This window comes from Sorex araneus, chromosome 8 (assembly GCF_027595985.1).
Source record: "Sorex araneus isolate mSorAra2 chromosome 8, mSorAra2.pri, whole genome shotgun sequence".
NCBI classification, from domain to species: domain Eukaryota; kingdom Metazoa; phylum Chordata; class Mammalia; order Eulipotyphla; family Soricidae; genus Sorex; species Sorex araneus.
The window spans coordinates 45,398,327-45,422,083 of NC_073309.1; the positions used below are offsets into that span (position 1 = coordinate 45,398,327).

The 23,757-nt window shown below is 42.2% G+C and overlaps 1 protein-coding gene across 1 annotated transcript; it reads right to left on the reverse strand.

Annotated features, from left to right (window-relative positions):
* Nucleotides 1–1,686: 1,686 nt before the first annotated feature.
* LOC101546075 (cytochrome P450 2B11-like) lies at nucleotides 1,687–20,075 on the reverse strand. Its single transcript, XM_004620777.2, has 9 exons — nucleotides 19,905–20,075; nucleotides 13,244–13,406; nucleotides 12,975–13,124; nucleotides 11,090–11,250; nucleotides 8,719–8,895; nucleotides 8,146–8,287; nucleotides 4,410–4,597; nucleotides 4,099–4,240; nucleotides 1,687–1,877 (listed from the first exon to the last, which is right to left on the reverse strand). The coding sequence occupies exons 1-9, from the start codon at nucleotides 20,073–20,075 to the stop codon at nucleotides 1,687–1,689; spliced, it is 1,485 nt and encodes a 494-aa protein (XP_004620834.2).
* Between the last annotated feature and the right edge of the window lie 3,682 nt (nucleotides 20,076–23,757).

Genomic DNA, 23,757 nt, shown 5'->3' on the forward strand with positions numbered 1-23,757 from the left:
GTTATTCCCAGCTCTGCACTCAGGGATCACTCCTGTGATTCTCAGGGGACCACATGGGATGCCAAGAATCGAACGCAGGTGGACAGCATGAAAAACAAGTCCTCTACCTGCCGTCCTGTCTCTCTGACCCAAGGGTTGTTACATTATTATGCCCCAAACCTTACCATTTCAGGGCATGTGGTGAAGAAGGAATAAATTTTACATAGAATTCTGATTATTGAGCTGTTTAACATAAGAGTGGGATGGTATTTTTATTTATCCAGGTGGATACAATGTGTTTATTAATATCCTTCAATATTATGGGGCTCATCGATTTGATTTGTTCAAGCGGGCACCAGCAACGTCTCTCATTGTGATACTTATTGTTACTGTTTTTGGCATATCCACTACGCCACGGGTAGCTTGCCAGGCTCTGCCGTGCGGGCGCGATACTCTCGGTAGCTTGCCGGGCTCTCCAAGAGGGGCAGAGGAATCGAACACGGGTTGGCCGCATAAAAGGTGAACGCCGTACCACTGTGCTATCGCTCCAGCCCATGGGGCACTGCAGGAAATGATTTGAGGAAACAACTGGGGTCGAGGGTAAGCCCCTGAGCCTTGGATCAAGCAGACATGCAGTAGGGGGCCCTTCCCGTGACAGGCCCTCAGGCACCTCTTGGCTTCATTGCAGCGGTTCTACCCTCCCTCCTCAGATGGCCAAATGCAATGTCTGGTCACTATGTCTAAAACAAATTGTCAGGGACCATTGAGTAAGCTAATTGTCAGCCAGCCGGGGAGAGTGAGGAACCAGGACACCCTGTTCAACTGTTTGTGGGCTGTGCAGGAATTTCCCCCCAAAGTGTTCATTCATTGTTCCCCTTTCTCTCTTAAGGTATATGAACCTAAGACTGTTTGCAATAAAATGAGTCTTCTCCCTTCAGGGGCTCCCGGAGTGCTTTGTCTTTTCTTAAGACTCCACATGGTCACTCTCCATTTAGGGGCTGTCCTCCTTCCCCCTCCGGTGTGCAGTGGGTGGGGTTGGGTGGACTGCCTCAGCTGGCTCTTCAGTTGGTCCGATGAACCCAGCATGTCAGAGCAACAAAATGTAAGTGGGGAAACGAGGCAGAAATAATGAACACAGGGAGATGGCGATGTGAAGGAACAACAGCAATATTTAATACTGTTGGCTTTAATACCAAAAGCAGAGAGGGGACTAATGAGTCAAGGGATGTCAGGGTATCTAGAAGCTGAAAAGGCGAGGAAGTTGATTCTCTCCCAGAACTTCCACAAGGGATCTCAATCTAGTTGATTCCGTCATTTTCACCCAGTGAGTTACATGTTGAATTTCTGACATGAAACAAACAAGATGCCTAAAAATAGATCTAAGGTAGATCTTCCTTGCAGGTCTAAGGGTGTAAGATCAATCCCTAGCTTGGCCTCACATGCAAGTTTGATCCAGACCCATTGAAACTTGGATCCCTGGAGGTGCACCACCCTACAACAAAAAATGTGTGACCCCTAGTAAAACTGTGTTGTGATAGAGGTGAGGCTGCAGGAAATAATCTCCCTGTGGAGGCAGCCACCAAAGACAAAGAAAGATATAGGTTTGCAGCAGGTCTGTCTGAGGAAGGAAGATGTGGAGAGAGGCAGGGGCAACTTGCTGCAGAAATTGGGATTCCAATTTTCACCAGCATGTTTGGAGCCCCTTCCTTAGTCTCCATGGTGGGGCAGGAAGTGGATCTTGTATGGTGGGGGCAGTTTGCCCACACCACACTCCATAGGAGTGAGGTCGATGTCCTCAGGGGCCATGCTGGTGGCCAAGTTGAAGTTCTGCAAGATGGTGGTGAAGACGAGAAATATTTGCGCTCTGGCAATGCCTTCTCCAGGACAGATGCGCTTCCCTGTGGGCACAGAAGGTCACTGATGTAGGAAGAGGGCTACACATATACTCTGTTCTGTCTCATCTGAAAGCACAGACACCTGTGTTCATTGTAACAGATTCACCTGGCTTGATCTCTAACTACAATTTCGGATGGGAAATAGCGGAATCCTAACCTCTGAAATCAGGTGTCATTGTTGCTTCTCAGTCTTTTGGTTAAGATGGGAATAGTAAAATCAGGTGTGATAGCTGAATGGTTAGAGCACACACACTCTTCAGAGAGCCTGTGTGGCTCCTGCTGGGATTCTCATGCGCTCATAGGGGTCAGTGTTGTTGCCCCCAGGTTTAGAATTTTACTATCTTCCCTCTCTAATGTGAGAATAGCACTTGCCTCAAAGACCAATTGTGAGTTTAACAGAATAAATGTTGCAATTGAATCTGAGGGTAACACCAGCCTGGATAAAGGATCCTGTCGGTGTAGTTGTTGTTGTATATTTTATCTCTATAGGGCAAGTGACGTGCTCTGAAACTGTAACTGTGTCTGGGTTGGCTCCTGATCTCAGACTCAGAATTACATGCTTCAAAGTTGAAGACCCAGAAGGGACAGAGTCTGGGGAGTCTGGGGTTCCCCAAGGTGGAAAGAACTTTCCCCACTGAGTTGAAAACTGCCAATGTGGAGAACAAGGACAAAGGGAGATGTTCCTGCTTTACTTCCTGGCTCTTAATCAGCTAGCTGATAGCCGGGGAATGGCCTTTCAAATATGAAATTTCAGATCTTTCAAGACTTTTCAGGGGGTTAGACACTGTGGCTGTCTGTAGGTATTTTGCTGGTGCATCCAGATATTAGAAGACCTGAGCTTATAAATGCTCCAGCAGCTTTTCAGGCTGGTATTTTGATAAGAAGTTCTGCAACACAACTCACCCAGATCGGCCTGGAATGACACATCCAATCCACCTTTGGGACTTCTGCCTTACCACTCTCTGATATCACCTCTTCTCTGAGATGTTTGTCATGATTTATCTTTCTGTTGTATACCTATTGTCATGCACTGTCTCTTTGTTCTATTTCTTTTATTCTCTGTTTTCTTCAAACTAGTTATTTTCCATGGTTTATCTAGATTGGATTCTGTCTGCAACTCTGTTAGTGTGTGTGTGTGTTTCTCTGTCTCTCTCATATATATCATATGTATGATATATATTGTGTATACACACAATTCATCTATAGTATTAAGTCCATCCACTCTCTATACTCTCTGTCCTATTCAATCCCTGTCTCTCTCCATCTCTTTGTTCCTCTAATTCTCGTTGTCTCTCACTGCCCTTATATCCCTACCTTCTGTCTCTCTAATAAGGCAAAGCAATCTCCACTTTTCACCCTACATATTCCTCATTATCACTCAAGATGAAATGGGAAAACAACTATAGCACTGGATAGATCCAAGGGTTCTGAAATAAAGTCTAAGACCTTATGTAGTGGCCTTCCTTTCTCCCCAAAAATGAGAAAACTTTACACTGGGGTCTTATCTTCAAGGCCACAAAGAGGTGAGTAGAGATAGAGATATGTCAGAACATTCCCAGATCCTGAAGATCCCCCCAAACTCTAGTAATTTTGTTGATGCACCATGCTGCCCCCACTTTCAGTCTTTGTCCTCCTGGTGATCTGTCTGCAGACAACCCTCTCCCAGTGACTGACCGAACCCATTCAGGAGGCCTTTAGCTCAGGAGTCCATCCATCAGGCAAGCTTTCCTCACTGACCCTTCAATTTTCTTTCAAATCACTAGTCGATCACTTAGTACCATAGAATTGAACAATAATAACTGCACCTTTGAACACTCGATTTGTGCCAAGAAGTACTAAAATATTGCAAGCTTCATTCCTAAGGAGATCATATTTTGAGACCATAATATAAACATATAAAAATATAATAAATTTTTATCACAGATGGGTCAGAAAGCTCCTGAAAATGACCTGTAGCTCAGGGTGACTGCTGGATACATTATCTTCAGCCTCCAAGAGAGTACTGGGCTCAGAAAAGTGTTCAACAAATATGTTTTTGGCTTAGGTGTAAGGAAGATAAAATGCATCCCCAGATCTACTTATTCTCTGAGATTGAAGTAAATAGGGGCAGTCAGGACAGTTATAACAATAGGAACTCTATCTTCTCTATAAACAATGCTCTCTATTTCATTATCTTTATTTCATTGTCTATGGTCTCTGAAATCCAGAGAATATTCCATCTTACCTACGGAAAAGGGTATGAAGGCATCGCTCTTCTTCAATGCCCCATTGGCATCCAGAAAATGATCAGGGTTGAAGGTTTCTGGTTTTCCAAAGTAATGTGGATCATTGAGAGCAGAGCTCAGGATGGGAAATACTTGAGTGCCCTGAGGGAAGGTTACAAGATCGAAAGAAAATGCATTTCCTCTTTACCCCATGAGGCTGAAACAGAACAAGAGCACCCTAGTAATAAAACTCCATAAAAATTCCATTGGGAGACTAGGAAAGCCAAGGAATCCACAAAGGAGACATTCAGGACACCCACACTATACTCACCTCTGGGATGATGTTCCCTCGGAAGTGTGTGTCCTTGGTGACAGAGCGAGGGATCCCCATGGGAATGACGTCTGCATATCTCTGAATCTCGTGGATGACAGCATCCGTGTATGGCATGTTGATTCGGTCATTGAGGTCAGGAGCACGGTGTGAGCCAATCACCTGGTCAATCTCCTTCTGGACTCTCTCTGGACACAGAGGGGGGAACTGTGAGTAGTCTTCAAAGAAGCATGTAGCAAGGAAACTGCTCTCAGCCTATTTTTCCCAGATCATGTGAATATGAACCAGGAAAACCATAGTAAGGAGTATGTAATAAAATTGCTATTTCTGGAAATCAGTTCTGCTGGGCACTGTAAGGTAAGACAAAGCAACAAAAATTTTCACTCTTTGAAACCTAATGAATGATATCTATTTTCTCTTCATTTGGACAGGCAAGCACATATACATAGTAAGTACTTGACAATTTGCATCAAATTTCAGATAAAGAACTTGACTCCAAGAACCAAGCAATATTCCTCTCTAAGATGAGCATAAAATGAACAAATGTCTATTGTATGTGTTCTATAGATAAATTACTGAGTTATTTCACAAGGAATTTTATAGATAAAGCAACACAAAGCTACATAAATACAGGAATGCATCGATTGATTAATGGAAAGATGAAATAATGAAAGTATCATCAATGAGGAATGTATTTTCAATCAATATATTAACTAATATGTCACTGGTTAATGAAGAAGGGAAGATAGACAGCTCTATGGACTGAGTGCATGTTTTGTGGGAACACAGATTTCAAGTTCTGTCTGGCACACGATGCCACAAAATCAAGACCATACTCAACTCTGAATACAGAGATTGGAGTAGTTCCCAAGTACTACTGGCTGTCACCCAACAGAAAAAAAAACCCACTCAACAGAGAAATACATGTTATCCATACATCAATATATCCCATGAATGAGTGCATGACTAGAGATATAAATGAAAGAATAAGTGAATAAACAAGTGAATGCAGGAATTAGTAAAATTAACCAACAATGGACAAATAAAATGTTGGATAAAAACATCATGAATTCATGAATGAATGGAATGTTAAATGCAAAAATGATGAAACAGACAGATGAAGCATGAAGCAAAATACAGTAAGAAAGATAAGGAATAAACCTAAATCAGTTGCTTTTGTTTTTTGGGATGTGGGCCAGTCTCTGTGGTGTGAGATGATATCTCATGGTTGTTTTGATCTGCATCTCCCTGATGATTAGTGATGTAGAACATTTTCTCATATGCCTCTGAGCCATTCGGATTTCTTCTTTGGAAAAGCTTCTGTTCATTTCATCACCCCATTTTTTGATCGGGTTGGCAGTTTTCTTCTTGTGGAGTTCAACCAGTGCATTGTATATCCTTGTTATCAACCCTTTATCGGATGGGTACTGCATAAATATCCTTTCCCATTCTGTAGATTGTCTTTGTACTTTGGTCACTGTTTCTCTTGAGGTGCAGAAGCTTCTTAGTTTGAGATAGTCCCATTCATTTATCTCTGTTTTCACTTGCTTGGCCAGTGGCGTGTCAGCTTTGAAGATACCTTTGGCTTCAATGTCGTGGAGGGTTTTGCTGGCCCACATCCCAAAAAACAAAAGCAACCAGTGTTGGCGTGGATGCGGGGAGAAAGGGACTCTTCTTCACTGCTGGTGGGAATGCCGACTGGTTCAGCCCTTTTGGAAAACAATATGGACGATTCTCAAAAAATTAGAAATTGAGCTTCCATTTGACCCAGCAATACCACTCCTGGGAATATATCCCGGAGAGGCAAAACGGTATAGTAGAGATGGCATATGTATTTCTATGTTCATTGCAGCACTGTTTACAATAGCCAGAATCTGGAAAAAAACAGAGTGCCCCAAAACAGATGACTGGTTAAAGAAACTCTGGTACATCTACACAATGGAATACTATGTAGCTGTCAGAAAACATGAAGTCATGAAATTTGCATATAAATGGATCAACATGGAAAGTATCATGTTGAGTGAAATGAGTCAGAAAGAAAGAGACAGACATAGAAAGATTGCACTCATATGTGGAATATAATGTAACTGAGAAGTACAAGTTGGCAACGATGCAACTTCTGGCAGATATCTCTCTGGACTTAGTTACTAAAATACTAAAATACAGAAACTCAAAACTGAGAGGCTGCTAAGTGTGGTCACTCGACCTCATACCTCTTCATCCTCAGCAATGGAAAACAAATTATCTAATGCTTCCTTTTCAGCAGGTCTGACTTTAGGGGAGAGACTCTCCAAACAATAACAGTGAGTTTTGTTGAAATATTGTATGCAATCAAAGTGAAAGTAAAGTGAAGTTTATTAGTTACACAGGCGGGGGGGGCTTAGGGTGGGAGGGCTAGGGGCATGGGGGGGTTAGGGGTGTGAGGGGGCGGGGTGGAGCTATACTGGGATTCTTGGTGGTGGAATATGAGCACTGGTGAAGGGATGGGTATTTGAGCATTGTATAACTGAGATTTAAACCTGAAAACTTTATAACTTTCCACATGGTGACTCAATAAAAAATTTTAAAAAAAAAACCTAAATTATAGGAAAGATGGACACATTGAATGACTGAAACAGCCAATGAATCAACAACAGGCTGCTCATTTAATGAAATGATGTTGATAATCCTATAATCCAAATAAAAGAAATAAAGCTCACGTAACAGGTGAGAGAATCAAAGGGTGTACACGTAAATCAATGAATAAAAAGAAGGATAGGTAAATGGGCTGGGGATAGATAAATACTGAAAGTATATGTAAGGGTGGATAAAAGGAAGGGTGAGTAAACATTTTAGTGATAGAAGAGGAAAGTGGGAGAACATCTCAACTGTTTGGGTTTTTTTCAGCTTTTTTTTTAAATTTTTTTTCATTTTTTTTCAATCTGGACTTTATTGATCTAATAAAATTACATTAATAATTGAAATGAATTATACATTATTGTGCTCATGTTTCCCCCATACAAAGTTCGAGAACCCATCCCTTCACCAGTGCCCATCCTCTACCACCAGTAAACCCAGCATCTCTCCCACCCTCCCCAGTCCCCTCTCCCCCACCACCCCACACTGCCACTATGGCAGGGTATTCCCTTTTGTGTTCTCTCTCTGATTAGGTGTTGTGGTTTGCAATAAAGGTGTTGAGTGGCCATTGTGTTCAGTCTCTAGTCTACATTCGGCACGCGTCACCCTTCCCCCGCATGACTTCCGACCACATTTTACTTGGTGTTCCCTTCTCTGAGTTGCCCAGAATGAGAGACCAGCCGCCAAGCCATGGAGTCAACCTCCTGGTACTTATTTCTACTATTCTTGGGTGTTAGTCTCCTAGTCTACTATTCTATATTCCACAGATGAGTGCAATCTTTCTATGTATGTCTCTCTTTCTGACTCATTTCACTTAGCATGATACTTTCCATGTTGATCCACTTATATGCAAAGTTCATGACTCTAACTTTTCTAACCACTGCATAGTATTCCATCGTGTAGATGTACCAAAGTTTCTTCAACCAGTCATCTGGTTTTTTTTGTTCATCCATCAGCCCAGATACTTGACTTCATTGGGAGCTCAGCCGAAATTTTCATTGCTTCTGGTCAGAGAGCCACATGTTGTGTTGTTTCTTCTTCTGACAGAACTCTAGTTTGACCAGACAGCTCAAAAGGGGGTCATAGATCCAAATCTGTTAATTGGCCCCATTCTGCCCACCTGTGATGTGGGGGTATTTGAGCATGAGCAGGAATCCATAGCAGAGCGTAGTGCTGGTGGTCTCTGTGTTACCAGTGAGGAGCGAGAGTACAGAGATGATGAGGTTCATGTGATGGAATTCAGTGTTGGGGTTGGATTTTTCCTGTGCCCAGGGAAAAGAGTTTTAGTTAGGAGAGCCTAGAGCCTCACAGTACACATAAACATCTCTGGGTTCCTGTCTGTTTCTGGTTATCTTACACCATTTCAGACTTTCCTTCAGTAGATATCTCCACCATTACAGGAAGCTTCTCACTCACCCTCCTGTGTTGTCTCTCCATCTCCCACTCTTTTTCTGCCATCTTCCATCTCTCTCTCTTACTCCTATTCTCTCTCCCTCACTCCTTTTCTTCTACCCTGAATAGTAGTAGAATAAAAAGGTATGGCCCTACCACACCTATCACCTATTTCTGAATCTCCCCTCTCCATCCTCTGTTCTTACCTCCATGCTCTTCTCAGACTCCTACTCTTTCTCTTCCACTCTCAACCTATCCACCATTCCTCCCTTTCCCTCCCATCCACCTCCCCAAGCCCCACTTTGTCCATGCGGATCAGGTAGGCATCAATGAAGTCTCGAGGAGCAGTAGAGTCCAGAGTCTCGCGGTGCTTTTCCACATTTCGAGCAATGAAGTCATTGACTTCCTTCAAGTTCCTAGAGACCTGGCTGTGTGCACCAGGGAAATACTTCAAGAATCCAGAGAAGAGCTCAAACATCTGTCGGTGAGAGATAGATTCTTGTTCCTCTTGAAACATAGTGAGCAAGTCTAAATATGGTCCAAAATTACTAGTTTTCAACACTGGCTCAGACCTGTCTTTCTATCACTGGATCCCTCTTACACTGATTCTGTTTCCTTCCTGCATCTTTCTCTTCCTGGTTTTCAAGCTTCTTTATTAAATTTTTTGTGGGTCTCTGTACCCTTTTTCCCATCTCTATCCACTCCACCTCTCTCATTTCTTTGTGTCCCACCTCTGCTCCTCTCTCTGAGTATCAATTTCCTCCCTGGGCCACTTTGTCTGTTTTGCTCAAACCTCCCCCTAACTCTCCCCTCCTCTCTGCATCCCCTCAACCAGATGAGGCAGCAGGTCACTCAGCCCCCACTGACTTTTTGGGTTTGGGCTTCTATTATTCTGCCTGATGACAGATATAATATTTAACTTGTTGCAAATAATCATGTTGGACATGGGAGTCTCCAAGTGGACAGTTCCACAATGAAATTGACCACATCATATTCAATCAACAGTTTTGCCTGACCAATGTCGTTGTTGTCCCAAAATTCCAAACGGGATCAGACCACCATCTCCTTCATGCAAAATTCTACTTCACAAAGAGGGGAGAAAGGGCTGCAAAGTTTAAGAAGAGAACTCCCATTGGGCTACACTAGCACACAACTGGGACGAATGGAGACGTTACTGGCACCTACTCGAGAAAAATCAAAAAGCAATGGGATGGCAAGTGATACAAGTGATATGTATATGTATATGTATGTGTATATATAGTTTAAAGGGTGGCTTTTTGCGGGGAACATCTCACCATATATCCCAGACTACAGTCCTCAGGCCAGGTTAGGTTTTCCTAACCCCAACAGGGTCCATATTCAGTTACTTCTTTTTGGGTCAGGTCAGAGTTTGTTCCATGACCATGTTCTCAATTTTTTAAATTTTTATTTCTGAGTCACAGAGAGATACAGAGTTACAAAGCTGATAATGGTCAAGTTTCAGTAATATGGTGTTCCAACACCATTCCTACACCAGTGTATATTTCCCACAGTCAATGACCCCAGTTTTCCTCCTGCCACCCTCTTCCTAGAGTGTCTCTGTGGCAGGCACTTTACTTCTTTCTCTATCTTTGTCTCTGTCTCTATCTCTTTCTCCCCTTTTGGGCATTAGATAAAGGAACAAACATGATAACCTCTCAGTACCATGGTCTTAATCTATCATACTTTTTATGGAGCTCAGACTGTCCCTTTTTGGACTAGGGTAAGTTTATGGCTTGCCTTAGGTCCATCGAAGTTCCTCTGGGAGCCCTGCCTATTGGAGTGTTAAAAACTGAAGTCAATCTAAGGGCAACTGATATTTAAGACAAATAAATATGATGAATGCCCAGGAGTAAATATTATTCAGAGTCAATTAACTACCATATTACAAAATCATAGCACTTACTGTCTTCCTGTGTCTATACAACAAGGACATTTCTCTAAAAGAAATTATGCAAAGGACACAAAGAAAAGAGAAAAGCAATATTTCACTTATGTATACAAAACCCAGAGTCATAAGAAGTTTTGGCTTCACAAGTTACAGTGTCTGATTTGGAGATATTTTTGACTAACAGATAGGGGAAGAGAGCACAAATGAGAGGTTAAAGATAAACACAGAAGAATGAGAGTGTCCTGATGGAATTGGGTGTGCCTTGGGAGCACTGTGGTGAGTGTACCTCAATTAACCTAAGATCCCTGCAGGATGTGAAAGGACAACCCAATGTTAAACCCAAAATTATTGGAACTGTAATCAATATCCACCCCACTCCCCCCAAAAACATAAACAAACAGAATAGTCCATGAGGCTTTGCTAGATGCAGCCTTCAATGGCCCAACAGTTTGTGGGTAAGGCATTTGCCTTACAAAACAGCTAACCCAGACTGACTTTGGCACCCCATATGGTCCCCTGAGCCCTACCAGAGTATTCAGGTACCCTGAATATTTGAGTTTCCCCTACCACTCCCCTTTCTTTCTTTTTGTCTTTCCATCTGTCTACCACTCTGACCTCTGCTTTCCCCCTCTCTGACTCACTTCCTTACTGTTATCACTGTCCTCTTTCATCCCTGATCTGAATTCCTGCACCCTGAAACTGATCATTAGCATCCCCACCCTTGGTGTCCACCTCATCTCCACCATCCTCCACCTTTTCTGACCTGGGCAGAGAAGGAGCTCATGAGGACAAATGAGCTAAAGATCAAGTGCAGCAGTCGACGGAACTCAGGGTCTTGGTAGGAGAAACGTTCCCCAAAGACAATGGAGCAGATGACATTGGCGACGCTGGCTTGAAAGAAGAATTTGGGGTCCTGGAGTGTTCCTGGGGGGAGAGGATGCAACTAATTGAGCGCTAACTCAAAGGCAAGGGTCTGCCCATTGAATGATGGCAGAACCTTCATTGATTTGCCACTGTCCACTTTAGGGTCCAGAAAACAGAATTTATATATATATATATATATATATATATATATTATATTATATTATATACACATAGCTGTATGTTGTGTGTTGTGTGTGTTGGTTTTGATATATTGGTCTGATATATATTTCAAATTTTGTACAGTTAAAATAAATATTTTCCCATTCCTTAAATATCATGTGCCTTTCTTCTGTCTGCAGCTCTGGACACTTTGTTCTTCAGGAAACAGACTTGCCCTTCTTGGCTGATTTCTGCACACACAGGCTCAATTGGCAAGACAGAGGCTCTGTGAGCCCAGTAACTACATATGGATGCAGTCTTACTCCTTCTGTGTCCTGTTCCTCCCCTCTGTCCCCTGCAGAGCCTTTCTGATCTGTCTGCAAGTGTCTTTATATTCTCTGCTCTTTCTTTCTCTCTCTGCTTCTCCTAGTCCCTACACTCACTCTTGATCTCACAAGTCTCCTGTCTTGGTCCTTCCATCTTGGTATCTTTGCCCTTCTCTGTTCTCTGTCCCTGTTCCTCGGCTCCCCGTGTCTGGGCCTCAGCCTCTCCCTCCCACACTGTGCACTGATGTCCTCCAGCCTTCTGAGACAACCTGTCACTTCTGTCTCCACACAGCCAATTTAGCGAGATAACAAAAGCAACCAGAAGGGAAGTGTGATTTCTACTACACTGTCTTCTCAGTAGCCCTCACCCAGGTAAGGAAAATTCAAAGCACATGTCTGAGCTCTTCCCTTTTCTCTTCTTGCTTCCTTTTCTGGAAGTCCTATTTTTGCCTTCCATCAAAGCAATCAATTGCGAGTTGTCTTCTCTGAGAAAAGTAAGGAGGGTACTTATATTGAGTATCAATTCTCTGAGCTCTTTTTAGCCACAACACTACAGTATCTCCTCTGACTCAGTGAACCCTCTCAAGCCCTCTCTCCACCCCCAGACACTGCTGGTCTTTCATTCATTGTGTCTTTTTCTCTTTACCACCCTCTCTCTGACTACCTAAATCTCCATTTTTTGTTCCTTTATTTGTTTTCGGGGGCCACACCTGGCAGTGCTCAGGGGTTACTTCTGGTTCTGCACTTGGAAAACACACCTGGTGATTCAGAGAATTATATGAGATAGTGGGAATCAAACCCAAGTAACCAAACTCTTGGCTGCATGCAAGGCAAGGACCTTTCCCACTATACTATTACTCCGACATCCAAAGTTCTATTTTATTAACTTTTAAAAATTTTTCTCCTTTTTTCTTTCTTTGTTTCCTTTTTACTGAATCGCTGTGAGATACATTGTTAAAAAGATAATCATGGTTGGATTTCAATCATACAGTATTCCAACACCCATCCCTACACCAGTATACATTCGCCACCACCAATCTCCCCAGTTTCCCTCCCATCACCCTCCCCCCACAGCCTTTCTCTCTGTGTCTCTGTCTCTCTCTGACTCCGTCTCTCTGTCTCTCTCTCCTTTGGGCATTATATCAAACCTCTATTTTATTGCCATGCACACCACTTCTCTGTCTCTCTCTGTCTCTCCTCTCTCTCCCCCTTCTCTCCCTCCCTCCTTCGCTCCCTCTCCTACTCCCTTCCTCCCTCCCTCCCCCTGACATATTTCTTCCCCTCTCCCAGTTCACTCACCCTTTGTGTTCCTCAGCTCCTCCACCAGATACTGAGCTTCCTCCTGGATTCGTTCCTCCACGCTCCGCTTTCCCATCCCAAAGTCCCTCATGGTAGTCAGAGCAAATTGTCGAAGCACCTTCCAGCGTTCCCCATTGGAAAACACTAAACCTGGGGGTTTCAGAGTATGTTGAAAGAACAGTCTGAATCTATTTGCCTTCTGGGCTGAATTCATGCTCCCCAACCCTCATCCTTAATCCCATCCTTCATGATTTCTTGGAGGCTCTTACCATAATCCTGGAAGACTGGTTCAAGCACAGCTATTTTTCCCCGGCCAGAGAAGGCATCAGTTTGGTCCACCAGAGCCTCCCGGATGGCCTCTGTTCCACAGAGAATGACCACTGGCTTTGGTCCCAGGTACAGAGTGAACACATCCCCATACTGGTCTCGCATCTGTCAAGCATATGCACACCCATGTTTACCATAAATGTGCACCTCCCTGCCCACCCCCACTCTTAGACTATTAAAATGCTAAAAGAGGGATCAGATAGGCCCCTCCAAAGGGTGTGCTTTTGTTTCCCAGAACCCAACAACCAAAGGATTAACCTATGACCCAACCCAAGCCCTCATGGGCCATCAGCAGCACAGATAGTTAAATGGGTTTGTTGTGGTGGTGGTGGTGATGGTGGTGGTGTTTATTTTTTTGTCCATGTTCAGCTATGCTCAGAACTAACTCCTGGCTCTGTGCTCAGAGATTCATCCTGGTGATGCTCAGGGTATGTGGTGCCAGGTATCAATCCAGAGCTAGCCGCATTCAAAGGAAGCCTTTACCACTATGATAACTCTTTGGTCTCAAGCTAAATGTTTTACAATCACCCTTTCTTTATGCTTGGCTCTCATCTCAGCTTTCTGACATCTCAGCTAAAGAATCAATTTCCTCAGAGCCCAATAGATAGTGCAGTGAGTAAAATCCAGGATTCCTGTGGCAGACCCATGTTGCCCATGGCAGACCCAGGATCAATTGATAGCACCCCTTCGATCCCCAGAGTCCACCAGGAGTTATCCTTGAGAATACAGCCAGGAGAAAGTCCTGAGTACTTCCCGGTGTGTCCAGAAAATAACCAAACTAAAATAAAAGCAATTAGTCTCCTGATGTAACAAAAAGTGTTCATTATCACTTGTAATTAAGGAACTGCAAGTTAAATTTAAAAAATGAGATATCATGATATCATCTTACACATGGTGAAAATGACATTTGCTTCAACCTCTGTGGAAGGCAGTATGAAGACTTCTCAAAAAAATAAAATAGACCTCCCACATGACTCAACAATTCCACTTTAGGCATCTACACTCAAAACAGAAAAGTATTCATTCAAAAAGATACATGCATTCCTATGTTCATTGCAGTGGTTCGTACAATCAAAAGGATATGGAAATACCCCATATATCCAAGAAGAGGTGAATGGATAAATAAGGTTTGGTTGGGGCCAGAGCGATAGTCCAGCGGGGAGGGTGTTTGCCTTGCATGTGGCCCATCTGGGTTCGATCCCCGGCATCCCATATGGTCCCCTCAACACCGCCAGGAGTAATTCCTGAGTGCAGAGCCAGGAGTAACCCCTGAGCATTGCTGGGTGTGACCCAAGAAGGCGGAAAAAAAAGAAGAAGAAGAAGAAGAAGAAGATATGGTTATTCTTCTCCAGTGCACAGGGACATTCTCCAAGATAGACCACATGCCAGACCACAAAATATACCTCCATAAAATTAAGAGGCTAGAAATTGTATCAATATCTTCAGATCATGATAATCTTAACATAGAAGTTAATCACACATAGAAACAGAATCAAATCAAACACCTGGAAATTAAACAGCTTGTTACTGGATAACCGGTGGCTTAGAGAGGAAATAAAAAGATTCCTGGAGACGAATAAAAATGAAGACATGAGCTACAAGAACTTGTAGCAAAAGCAATGTTAGGAGGAAAGCTTATAGCTTTGCAAGCATTCATCAGGAAGAAAGAGTCCACATAACTAATCTAACTTCACAGCTTAAGATCTTGAAAAATGACTAACAAAAAGAGTCCAGCCCAGACAGGAGGAAGGAAATAAAACTTAAAGCAGAAATAAATGAGCTGGAATCTCCCCCCCCAAAAAAAAAATTCAAAATATCAGTGAAACCAAGAGCTGATTATTTGTGAAAATAAAAAAGATCAATAAACCACTAGCAAGACTCACAAAGAAAGAGAGCAAGAACTCTAATAAATCAAATAGAAATGTAAAGTAGATACCACAACAAAAAACACATAAACTCAAAGGATAATCAGACATTATTTTGAGAAACTTTATGCCACAAAACAAGAAAACCTCGAAGAAATGGATAAATTCCTAGATACTTATAACCTTCCAAGCCTGAACCAAGATTTGAAATACTTGAACAGACCTACCACTAATGAGGAAAATGGAAAGTTGATAAAAAGTCTCCCCCAAAAGAAAAGTCCCAGCCCTAATGGATTCACTATTTAATTCTTTCAGACCTTTAATTCTTTCAGACCTTTAAAGAGCAACTTACTGCCAATCCTTTTCAAACTTTTCCAGGTAGTTGAAGAAACAGAAACACTCCCAAACAGTTTCTATGAGACAAATATCACCCTGATATCCAAAGCAGAGAGAGAGACCACAAAAAAAGAAAACTACAGACTTATATTCCTTATGAACACAGATGAAAGATCCACAGCAAAATACTAGCAAATAGAATCAAACAACTCATCATACACCATGATCAACATGATTCATCCTAAGGATGCAAGGATGGTTTAATATTTGCAATGCAATCAACATAATACACCATATAAATAAAATTAAAGATAAAAACAACATGATCATATCAATAGATGCAGAGAAAGAATTTGAAAAGGTCCAGAACCTGTTAATTATAAAAACTCTCAACAAAATTGGAGTTGACAGAACTTTCCTCAATATAAGTCAAAGCCATCTATCACAAGCATTATCTTCAATGGGGAAAAACAAAATGCCTTTCCTCCAATATCAAGCACAAGACAAGGTTGCCCACTTTCACCACTTCGATTCAATATAGTACTGGAAGTACTTGTCATAGCATTTAGACAATAATATATATATAAATATATATACTTATATATATTTATATACATATATATCAAAGGTGTCAAGGACAGGAAGAAGTCCAACTCTCACTCTTTACAGATGACATGATTTTATACTTAAAAAATCCTAAGTATTCTACAGTTAAGCTCCTAGAAACAATAGATTTATATAGTAAAGGGACAGGCTATGAAATCAATACCCAAAAGTTCATGGTTTTTATATATACAAATAATGAAAGAAAAGAAAGAGATTTTTTTTAATCTCATTCATAATTGTGCCTCAGAAAATCAAATACCTTGGAATCTAACTAAAGAGGTGAAGGACATGTACAAAGAAAATTACAAACCACTACTATAAGAACTAAAAGAGGACACGAGAAAATGGAAACAATACCCTGCTCATGGATCGGGAGGATTAAAATTGTCAAAATGGCAATACTCCCCAAAGCATTGTACAGATTCAATGCAGTTGCTAAAAGAATATCCATGACATTTTTCAAAGAAATAGACAAAACACTCCTAAAATTCATATGGAACATTAAACCCCCATGAATTACTAAAGCAATTCTTAGAAAAATAAGATGAGAGTCATCATCTTCCCCAACTTTCAAACTGTACTACAAAGTGGTTGTAATTAAAACGGCATGTAACTGAAATAAAAACAGACCCCCAGACCAATGGAACAGAGTTGAATATCCTGGCACAGACTCTCAAATATATGGCCACTTAATATTTGATAAAGAAGCAAGAAATGTGAAGTGGAGGAAGGAAATCCTCTTTAACAAGTGGTGCTGAGAAAATTGAACAGCTACATTCAAAAAATAGTGAACTCAGATATCTAACACCAGGCACAAAAGTTAGAGCAAAATGGATTAATGACGTCAGTATCAAACCTGAATCCTTAAGGTACATGAAGGAAAGTGTAGGCAAATCCCTCCATGACATTGAAGCGAAAGGCATCTTCAAAGACAAAATACCACTGATCATGCAAGTGGAAGCAAAGATAAACAAATGGGACTACATTAAACTAAGAAGCTTCTGCACCTCAAAAGAAATGGTCATCACCCAAGGACAGTAGATACAAGGGCCAGGAGGATTGCCCCATAGCTGGAAGACTGTTTCATGAGTGGAGGGGAGAAGGCAAATGAAATAGAGAAGGGATCACTAAGAAAATGATGGATGGAGGAACCAGTTGGGATGGGAGATGCATGCTGAAAGTAGATAATGGAACAAACATGATGACCTCTCAGTGTCTGTGTTGCAAGCCATAATGCCCCAAAGCAGAGAGATAGTATGGGAAATATTGTCTGCTATGGAGGCTGGGGGAGGGTGGGAAAGGGGGGGTATACCCAGGATATCGGTGGTGGGGAATGTGCACTGGTGAAGGGATGGGTGTTTTATCATCGTGAAATTGTAACCCAAACATGAAAACTTGTAACTATCTCATGGTGATTCAATAAAATAAAATTTTTTAAAAAAAGAAATGGTGATCAAGATATAGAAACACCCCACAGAATGGGAAAAACTATATACCCAGTACCCATCAGATAAGGGGTTAATATCCAAGATATATAAGACACAGGTAAAACTTTACAAGAATAAAACATCCAATGCCATCAAAAAAGGGGGAGAATTAATGAACAGAAATTTCCTTAAAAAAGAAATCAAATGGCCAAAAGGAACATGAATATTTTACATCACTAATCATCAGGGAGATGCAAAACAGCAATGAAATATCACCTCACCACAGAGACTGACACACATCAAAAAGAACAAGAACAAACAGTGCAGCGCGAATGTGGGGAGGAAGGAACTCTCATTCATTGCTGGCTGGAATGCTGACTGGCCCAGCCTTTTTGGAAAAAAAAAATATAGGTATTCCTCAGAAAACTAGAAATGACCCAGCAATACCATCTCTGTCAATATACCCTGGAGGTGTAAAAACACACAGCAGAAATGCTATCTGCACTACTATGTTCACTGCAGCACTATTCACAATAGCTGAACCTGTAAACAACCCAAGTGCCTCCTGAGAACAGAGAACTGGATACTATTGATAGATCTACATAGCGGAATACTACACAGCTGTTAGGAAAAATAAGGTCATGAAATTTGCTTATAAAGGGATGGGCATGGAGTGTATAATGCTGAGTGAAACGAGTCAGAAGGAGCGAGACAGACATAGAATGATTGCACTCATTTGTGGGACATAAAAATAGTATGAGATTAACACCAAAGGATAATAGAAACAGGGGGCAGGAGTATTGGTCCATCGTTGGAAGCCTCCCTCAAGTGCTGGGGGTGAAGCAGTTGGGATGTATAAAAAACCACTATTGCAATGATGGTTGGAAATAATCACTCTGGATAAGATCTGCTTGCTGAAAGTAGGTAAAAGAATGACATAATATCATATCGGTATCTGTATGGCAAACCATAATGCCCAAGAGGAGAGGGGGCAGAGAGAGAGAGAGAGAGAGTACAAGCGCCTGTTATAGAGCTATAGAGGCAGGCTGGAGGTGGAGGTGGGGGAAGGAATACTGGGATCATTTGTGGTGGGAAATGTACACTGGTAGAGGGATGGGGTGGGTGTTGGAACTTTATATGATATGACTGAAGTCCAAACATGAATACCTTTGTAATTGTGTATCTCACAGTGACTCAATGAAAAATGAATGAATAAATAAAAATAAAGATGTGGTGTGTATATAAAAGGGAAATCCATGCAGCAGTCAGAAACGATGAAATCAGGCAGTTCATAGCAATGTGACTATAACTGGAGGATACCAGGTTAAGAAAAATTAATCAGAGAGAGAAGAACAAATACTGGAGGGTCTCACTCATGTATGTACTTGAAAGAGAGAAAACAAGTAAACAGACTTGTTGGAAGATGTCAATCCTTGGGCTTGGATTAAAAAACTCCAAGATTACACCTGGGCCACATTGCTCCCTTATTAACACCTATTTCTCAGTGACATTGTTGACATTCTAGATACTTATTTCTCAGTGTCACCTCTTCCTTTCGCTCACTTTCATGACAAGTAGGTGCTAACACAGAGGGTAGCAACACAATGTAAAATTCTTCATCCCTGACTCACTTCCAAAGACCTCCTCTTGGCCACCTAACTTCTCCAAGGCCAAGACCCCATACCTCCAACACAGCTATGACACCTCTGAGTCCCTGCACTGACCGCCCCCCACCAGCTCCATCTCCATGGCCTTTAGCAAACAACCACTGTATGTTCACCTTTGAACCTGAAAGGAAGTCTAAGTCCTTCCAGGAATGATCCCTGAGGACAGAGACAAAGAGCCAGCTGGTGCAGGTGAGGCAGAAGTGGAGTTCACAATTCTCAGATTCTTCAATATTTTCAAGAATGAAAATATGGAGTAATAAAGATGCTCAGACTTAGAGCTGAAAAGTAGAAATTTTTTTGGAAAATAAAAGAGAAAAGAAAAGGAGCTATCCCCAAATAGAGAGAAACTTAGTATAGGAACTAAGTTAACTGTGGCTCGATTTGTAACATTGGTGTAGGAAAACCGGGTCTTTGTGTTACAGAGAATGCAGGGAATCTACAGGGTAGCCTGGCTGGTTGGTCTTTCTGATCACCTGCCTTTGTATTGTTCATTATCTTCATCTCCCTGCGAGACTAAGCTCTAGGTCAGGATTTTATGATGAACAATTGTCAACTCTCGGTTTATCAGAAAAAGGTCAGGAATTTGCAGGGAATCAAAAATGTAGGATAAACCAGTCAAAAGTGGGACCACTCACAGCAGCTGGCAAGGGTAAACTGAGGCTTCGTCATTCACAGCCCCACACCCCACCTTCTGTGTCTCACCTTCAGGATGGATTTGAGCAGGCCATTTCTGTCCATCTGCAGGAGATTCCCAAAGAAGGGCAGGGGACGAGGGCCAGGAGGGAGTCGTCCACGGGATTTTGGCTGGCCCCTGCCAATGAGAAGCAAGAGTCCTGTGAAGACAGTCAGAAGGAGGAGGACGCTGAGCTCCATGGTTTGGGTTGGCCTGCTCTGATTCCACTGCTTCCTGGAGCAGTGTCTCTTATCCTGAGATGCTGCCACACTAACTATGTAACTAAATCATTCACCTTCCTCTCATCATTAACCAGGAGCATAAACTTAGAAAAAAATTAATCTATGCCAGAGTGATAGTATAACAAATAGGGCATTTGCCTTGCACAAGGCACACAGGGTCCAATCCCCAGCACTTCTCAGAGCTTCACAAGAAATGATTCCTGAGCACAGAACCAGAAGTAAGCCCTGAGGATGAGCTGGGTGCAGTCCCCTCTCATGCCTCCGTTAAAGAAAAAAAATGGTATGAGAAATTTAACAGCTTCTCTGACAGTCCCATGACCTGCACGGTCAATTCTCTCTGCATGAGTGTTGGCTAATGCCAAAGTCTACAGATGTATGTGTGTGTATCTGTGTGTGTGTGCGTGAGAGAGAGAGAGAGAGAAAGAGAGAGAGAGAGAGAGAGAGAGAGAGAGAAATGCTACCATGTTTTGTGCGTGTGACTGAGGGAGTCTACTTTTTCCAGCCATGTCTGAGTGGGTGCTCAAACTGACTGATATCTGTTTATATACCCTGGACTTTGATTCAGTTCTCACTTGAGTTTTATATACCAAGGGGTAATTGTATGTCAGTGAGTTTCTGGGGAAAGGTCCTGTGTCTCAGTCTGTAATGTGCTCATGTGTCTATACATGTATGTGTGAAGAAGGCATAATTGTTTGTGCTTGGCTTCACTTGCAGAAGTGGTAAGTGTGCAGATTTGCAGAAGGGAGTTTGCACAGGGGGTGTGTGGAGGTTATGTTCCTGTCTGTGAGTCCATCTATGCTGATGAGTCTTACCACATTCAGTCTGTGTCTTCTAAGACCTACATTCCATTGAGCCCTTCCTTTACCTTCATCCCCCAGATGAGGTTGATGGGGAGACAGACCTGAGCAGACTCAGAGCTGGAGGGGCAGGTGCAGGAAGACCTGCAGGTGCAGGAAGAGGGTCCTCTGGCCCACCCTGGCTCGAGCTCTGTCTTCATAGAGCTAGAATTTCTGGGACTTGGATGTGTGTCTCTCTCTCCTGCCCTCTCTCTATTGCAGTCTCTTCTATTTTTTGCGGGGGGAAGGGAGAGAATTTTACTTTTCATGTACACTCTTTTTGGTCAGTTGCATGTATTTACAATTAAAGAAAATAAAATGCTTAAAAACATAAATTAAAACAAACAGGTAGTTTCTGATTGCAGTGTGGAGAATGGGTTAGCAGAATAGGAGCTTGGAACGGAGAGTCTCTTCTGTAATGTATGATCCCCTAGAAAAGAGGCTAGGCCAGAGCTCTAAAGTTAACCAGATATGCTGGAGGTGCTCACAGAACTTGACAAATGATAGATGTGATACATCATATTCCTTGAGTGTGTTGGGTGTAAATACTGAGAACCACTGAAGCACAGGTAATGAGGTCTTTAAAGAAGCTCTTTCTCAATGTCCTCTCTGCAACCTTTAAATCTATTTCATCTTTCAACACCTTGCTCATAGATTAATTTATCCATTGGGACTTCTGTGATCTTCTTCTCTGAGGCCCCAACTCTGTCTTCCATAGGGGAAAGCTAATTTCTTTGCTCTGTTTCTAAAGACGTTTCCTTCATCTGTTCTTAAAGGATGTATTTGTTTTTTTTAATTTATTTTATTCTTTAATTAACAAATCACCATGAGGGTACAGATACAGATTCACACATTTTCGAGCTTTTTTTTCCTCATACAATGTTCGCAAATACATCCCTCCACCAGTGCCCATTCTCCACCACCAATAAACCCAGTATCCCTCCCACCCCGCAATCCCATCTCGCCCCCACCCCACCCTGCCTCTGTGCCAGGGTATTCCCTTTTGATCTCTCTATCTCCATTTGGGTGTTGTGGATTGCAATAGGGGTATTGAGTGGCCATTGTGTTAGTCTCTAGTCTACTTTCAGCACACATCTCCCTTCCTGCGCGGGATCTCCAACCACATTTTACTTGGTCTTCCCTTCTCTATCTGAGCTATTGCAGTCTCTTCTTCCCCCGCTACACACTGAGCTCCAGGAGCACAGAAACTGGTTCAGTTTGATTGATGACCACTGGGCACACTCTTCTCTCTTACTTTGCCCTGTGTTTGTGGAGCAGAGCTACTGGCCGACTCAGTCCCGATCTGCAGAATATGTAAATGAACATGTCCCTTTTATCTCTTTTGGGTCAGGCTGGCTCCCCATTACTTGCATCTCTAAAAAGGGAGAGATGAGAGAGGAGAGAATATATCTTAGAATCTTTCCCCATAAGCTGAGTCTGACTCCTGTGATGCAGGGGGAGTGGGACCCACACCCATGATCTCTGCAAGGGGGCAGAGTCTGTACTCTACTGACCACCATCAACTTACCTGGCTGATTCCTGGATCCTGCTCGGTTCTATGAGCTGGCACTGCACTTTGTCCCTTTACAGCCCTAAAACCCCTGATGGGCAGAGTGAAATACTTCATACACAGAGACTCCTTTCATCTTTGCCTTTTGAGTTAGCTATGAGTGGTTCTCCCACTCACAGACAAGACAGTGAGCAGAGAGACTGAGAGTTTTATCTCATTTCAAACAGTGAGTAATACTGCTTTGTCCAACTGGGAGCCAACAACCTATCTTGGTTTTCAAGCATTTAAATAATTCCTTGAATTAGTTAAAATTTAATAAGGTGTAATTTCCTAGAAATCAATGCTACTTATCAGTCTGAAATGTGTACTCTCAGCTCTTTCCCTTCCTTGAAAGTCTGGGTTCCAAGATAGTAGAGATAAGTACTAGGAAGTTTGCTCCATGGCTTGGAAACCAGCCTCACATGCTGGGGGACAGGCAGGTCAGATAATGAAGGGACCACCAAGTAAAGGGTGTTTAGAGATGGGAGATGCACGCTCAGGATGGGAGATGCATGCCAAAAGTAAACTATAGACCTAACGTGAGGGCCATTCAATACTTGCATTGCAAACCACAACACCCTAAAGAAGAGAGAGAGTAAAAGGGAATGCGCCTGCCACAGAGATGGGGGTGGGGGGTAAGGAGAAGGAATGGGAGGGATACTGGGAACATTGCCGTTCACCAAGAACGGGCACTGGTGGAAGAATGATTACTCAATCATTGTATGACTAAACGTAAGCACAAAAGTTTGTAAGTCTGTAACTATACCTCATAGTGATCACTTGTATCACTTGCCATCCCATTGATCTTCAATTTGCTTGAGCAGGCGCCAGTAACGTCTCCATTCATCCCTGTCACATGCTAGTGTAGCCCAATAATATCTGCTCATTCCGGGAACAGGAAGATTCATTAAAAAATAAAATTAAAGAAAAGAAAATCTGGGTTCTCTCTCAAATATCTTTCTTTCTATTATCTCCTCTCAAAAATTTTTTACTTAAATTTTCATTGTATAACCTGTGCTCCATTCAGTTATGAGATTGCTTCTAAATACACATGAAATAGGTGAACCGTGTTAATCTGCTTTTTCAACAGTGAATGTTTCATGAAACCTAAAATATAGATCAAGTATTTCTAAGAAAAGTTAAAGCCCCATTTATGATGTACAAAAAATATAAAATAGGTATCAGGATTTTTTCTTTATTTATTTTTTAATAAGTGAGTCACCATGAGGGTACAGTTACAAATTTACCCGTCTTC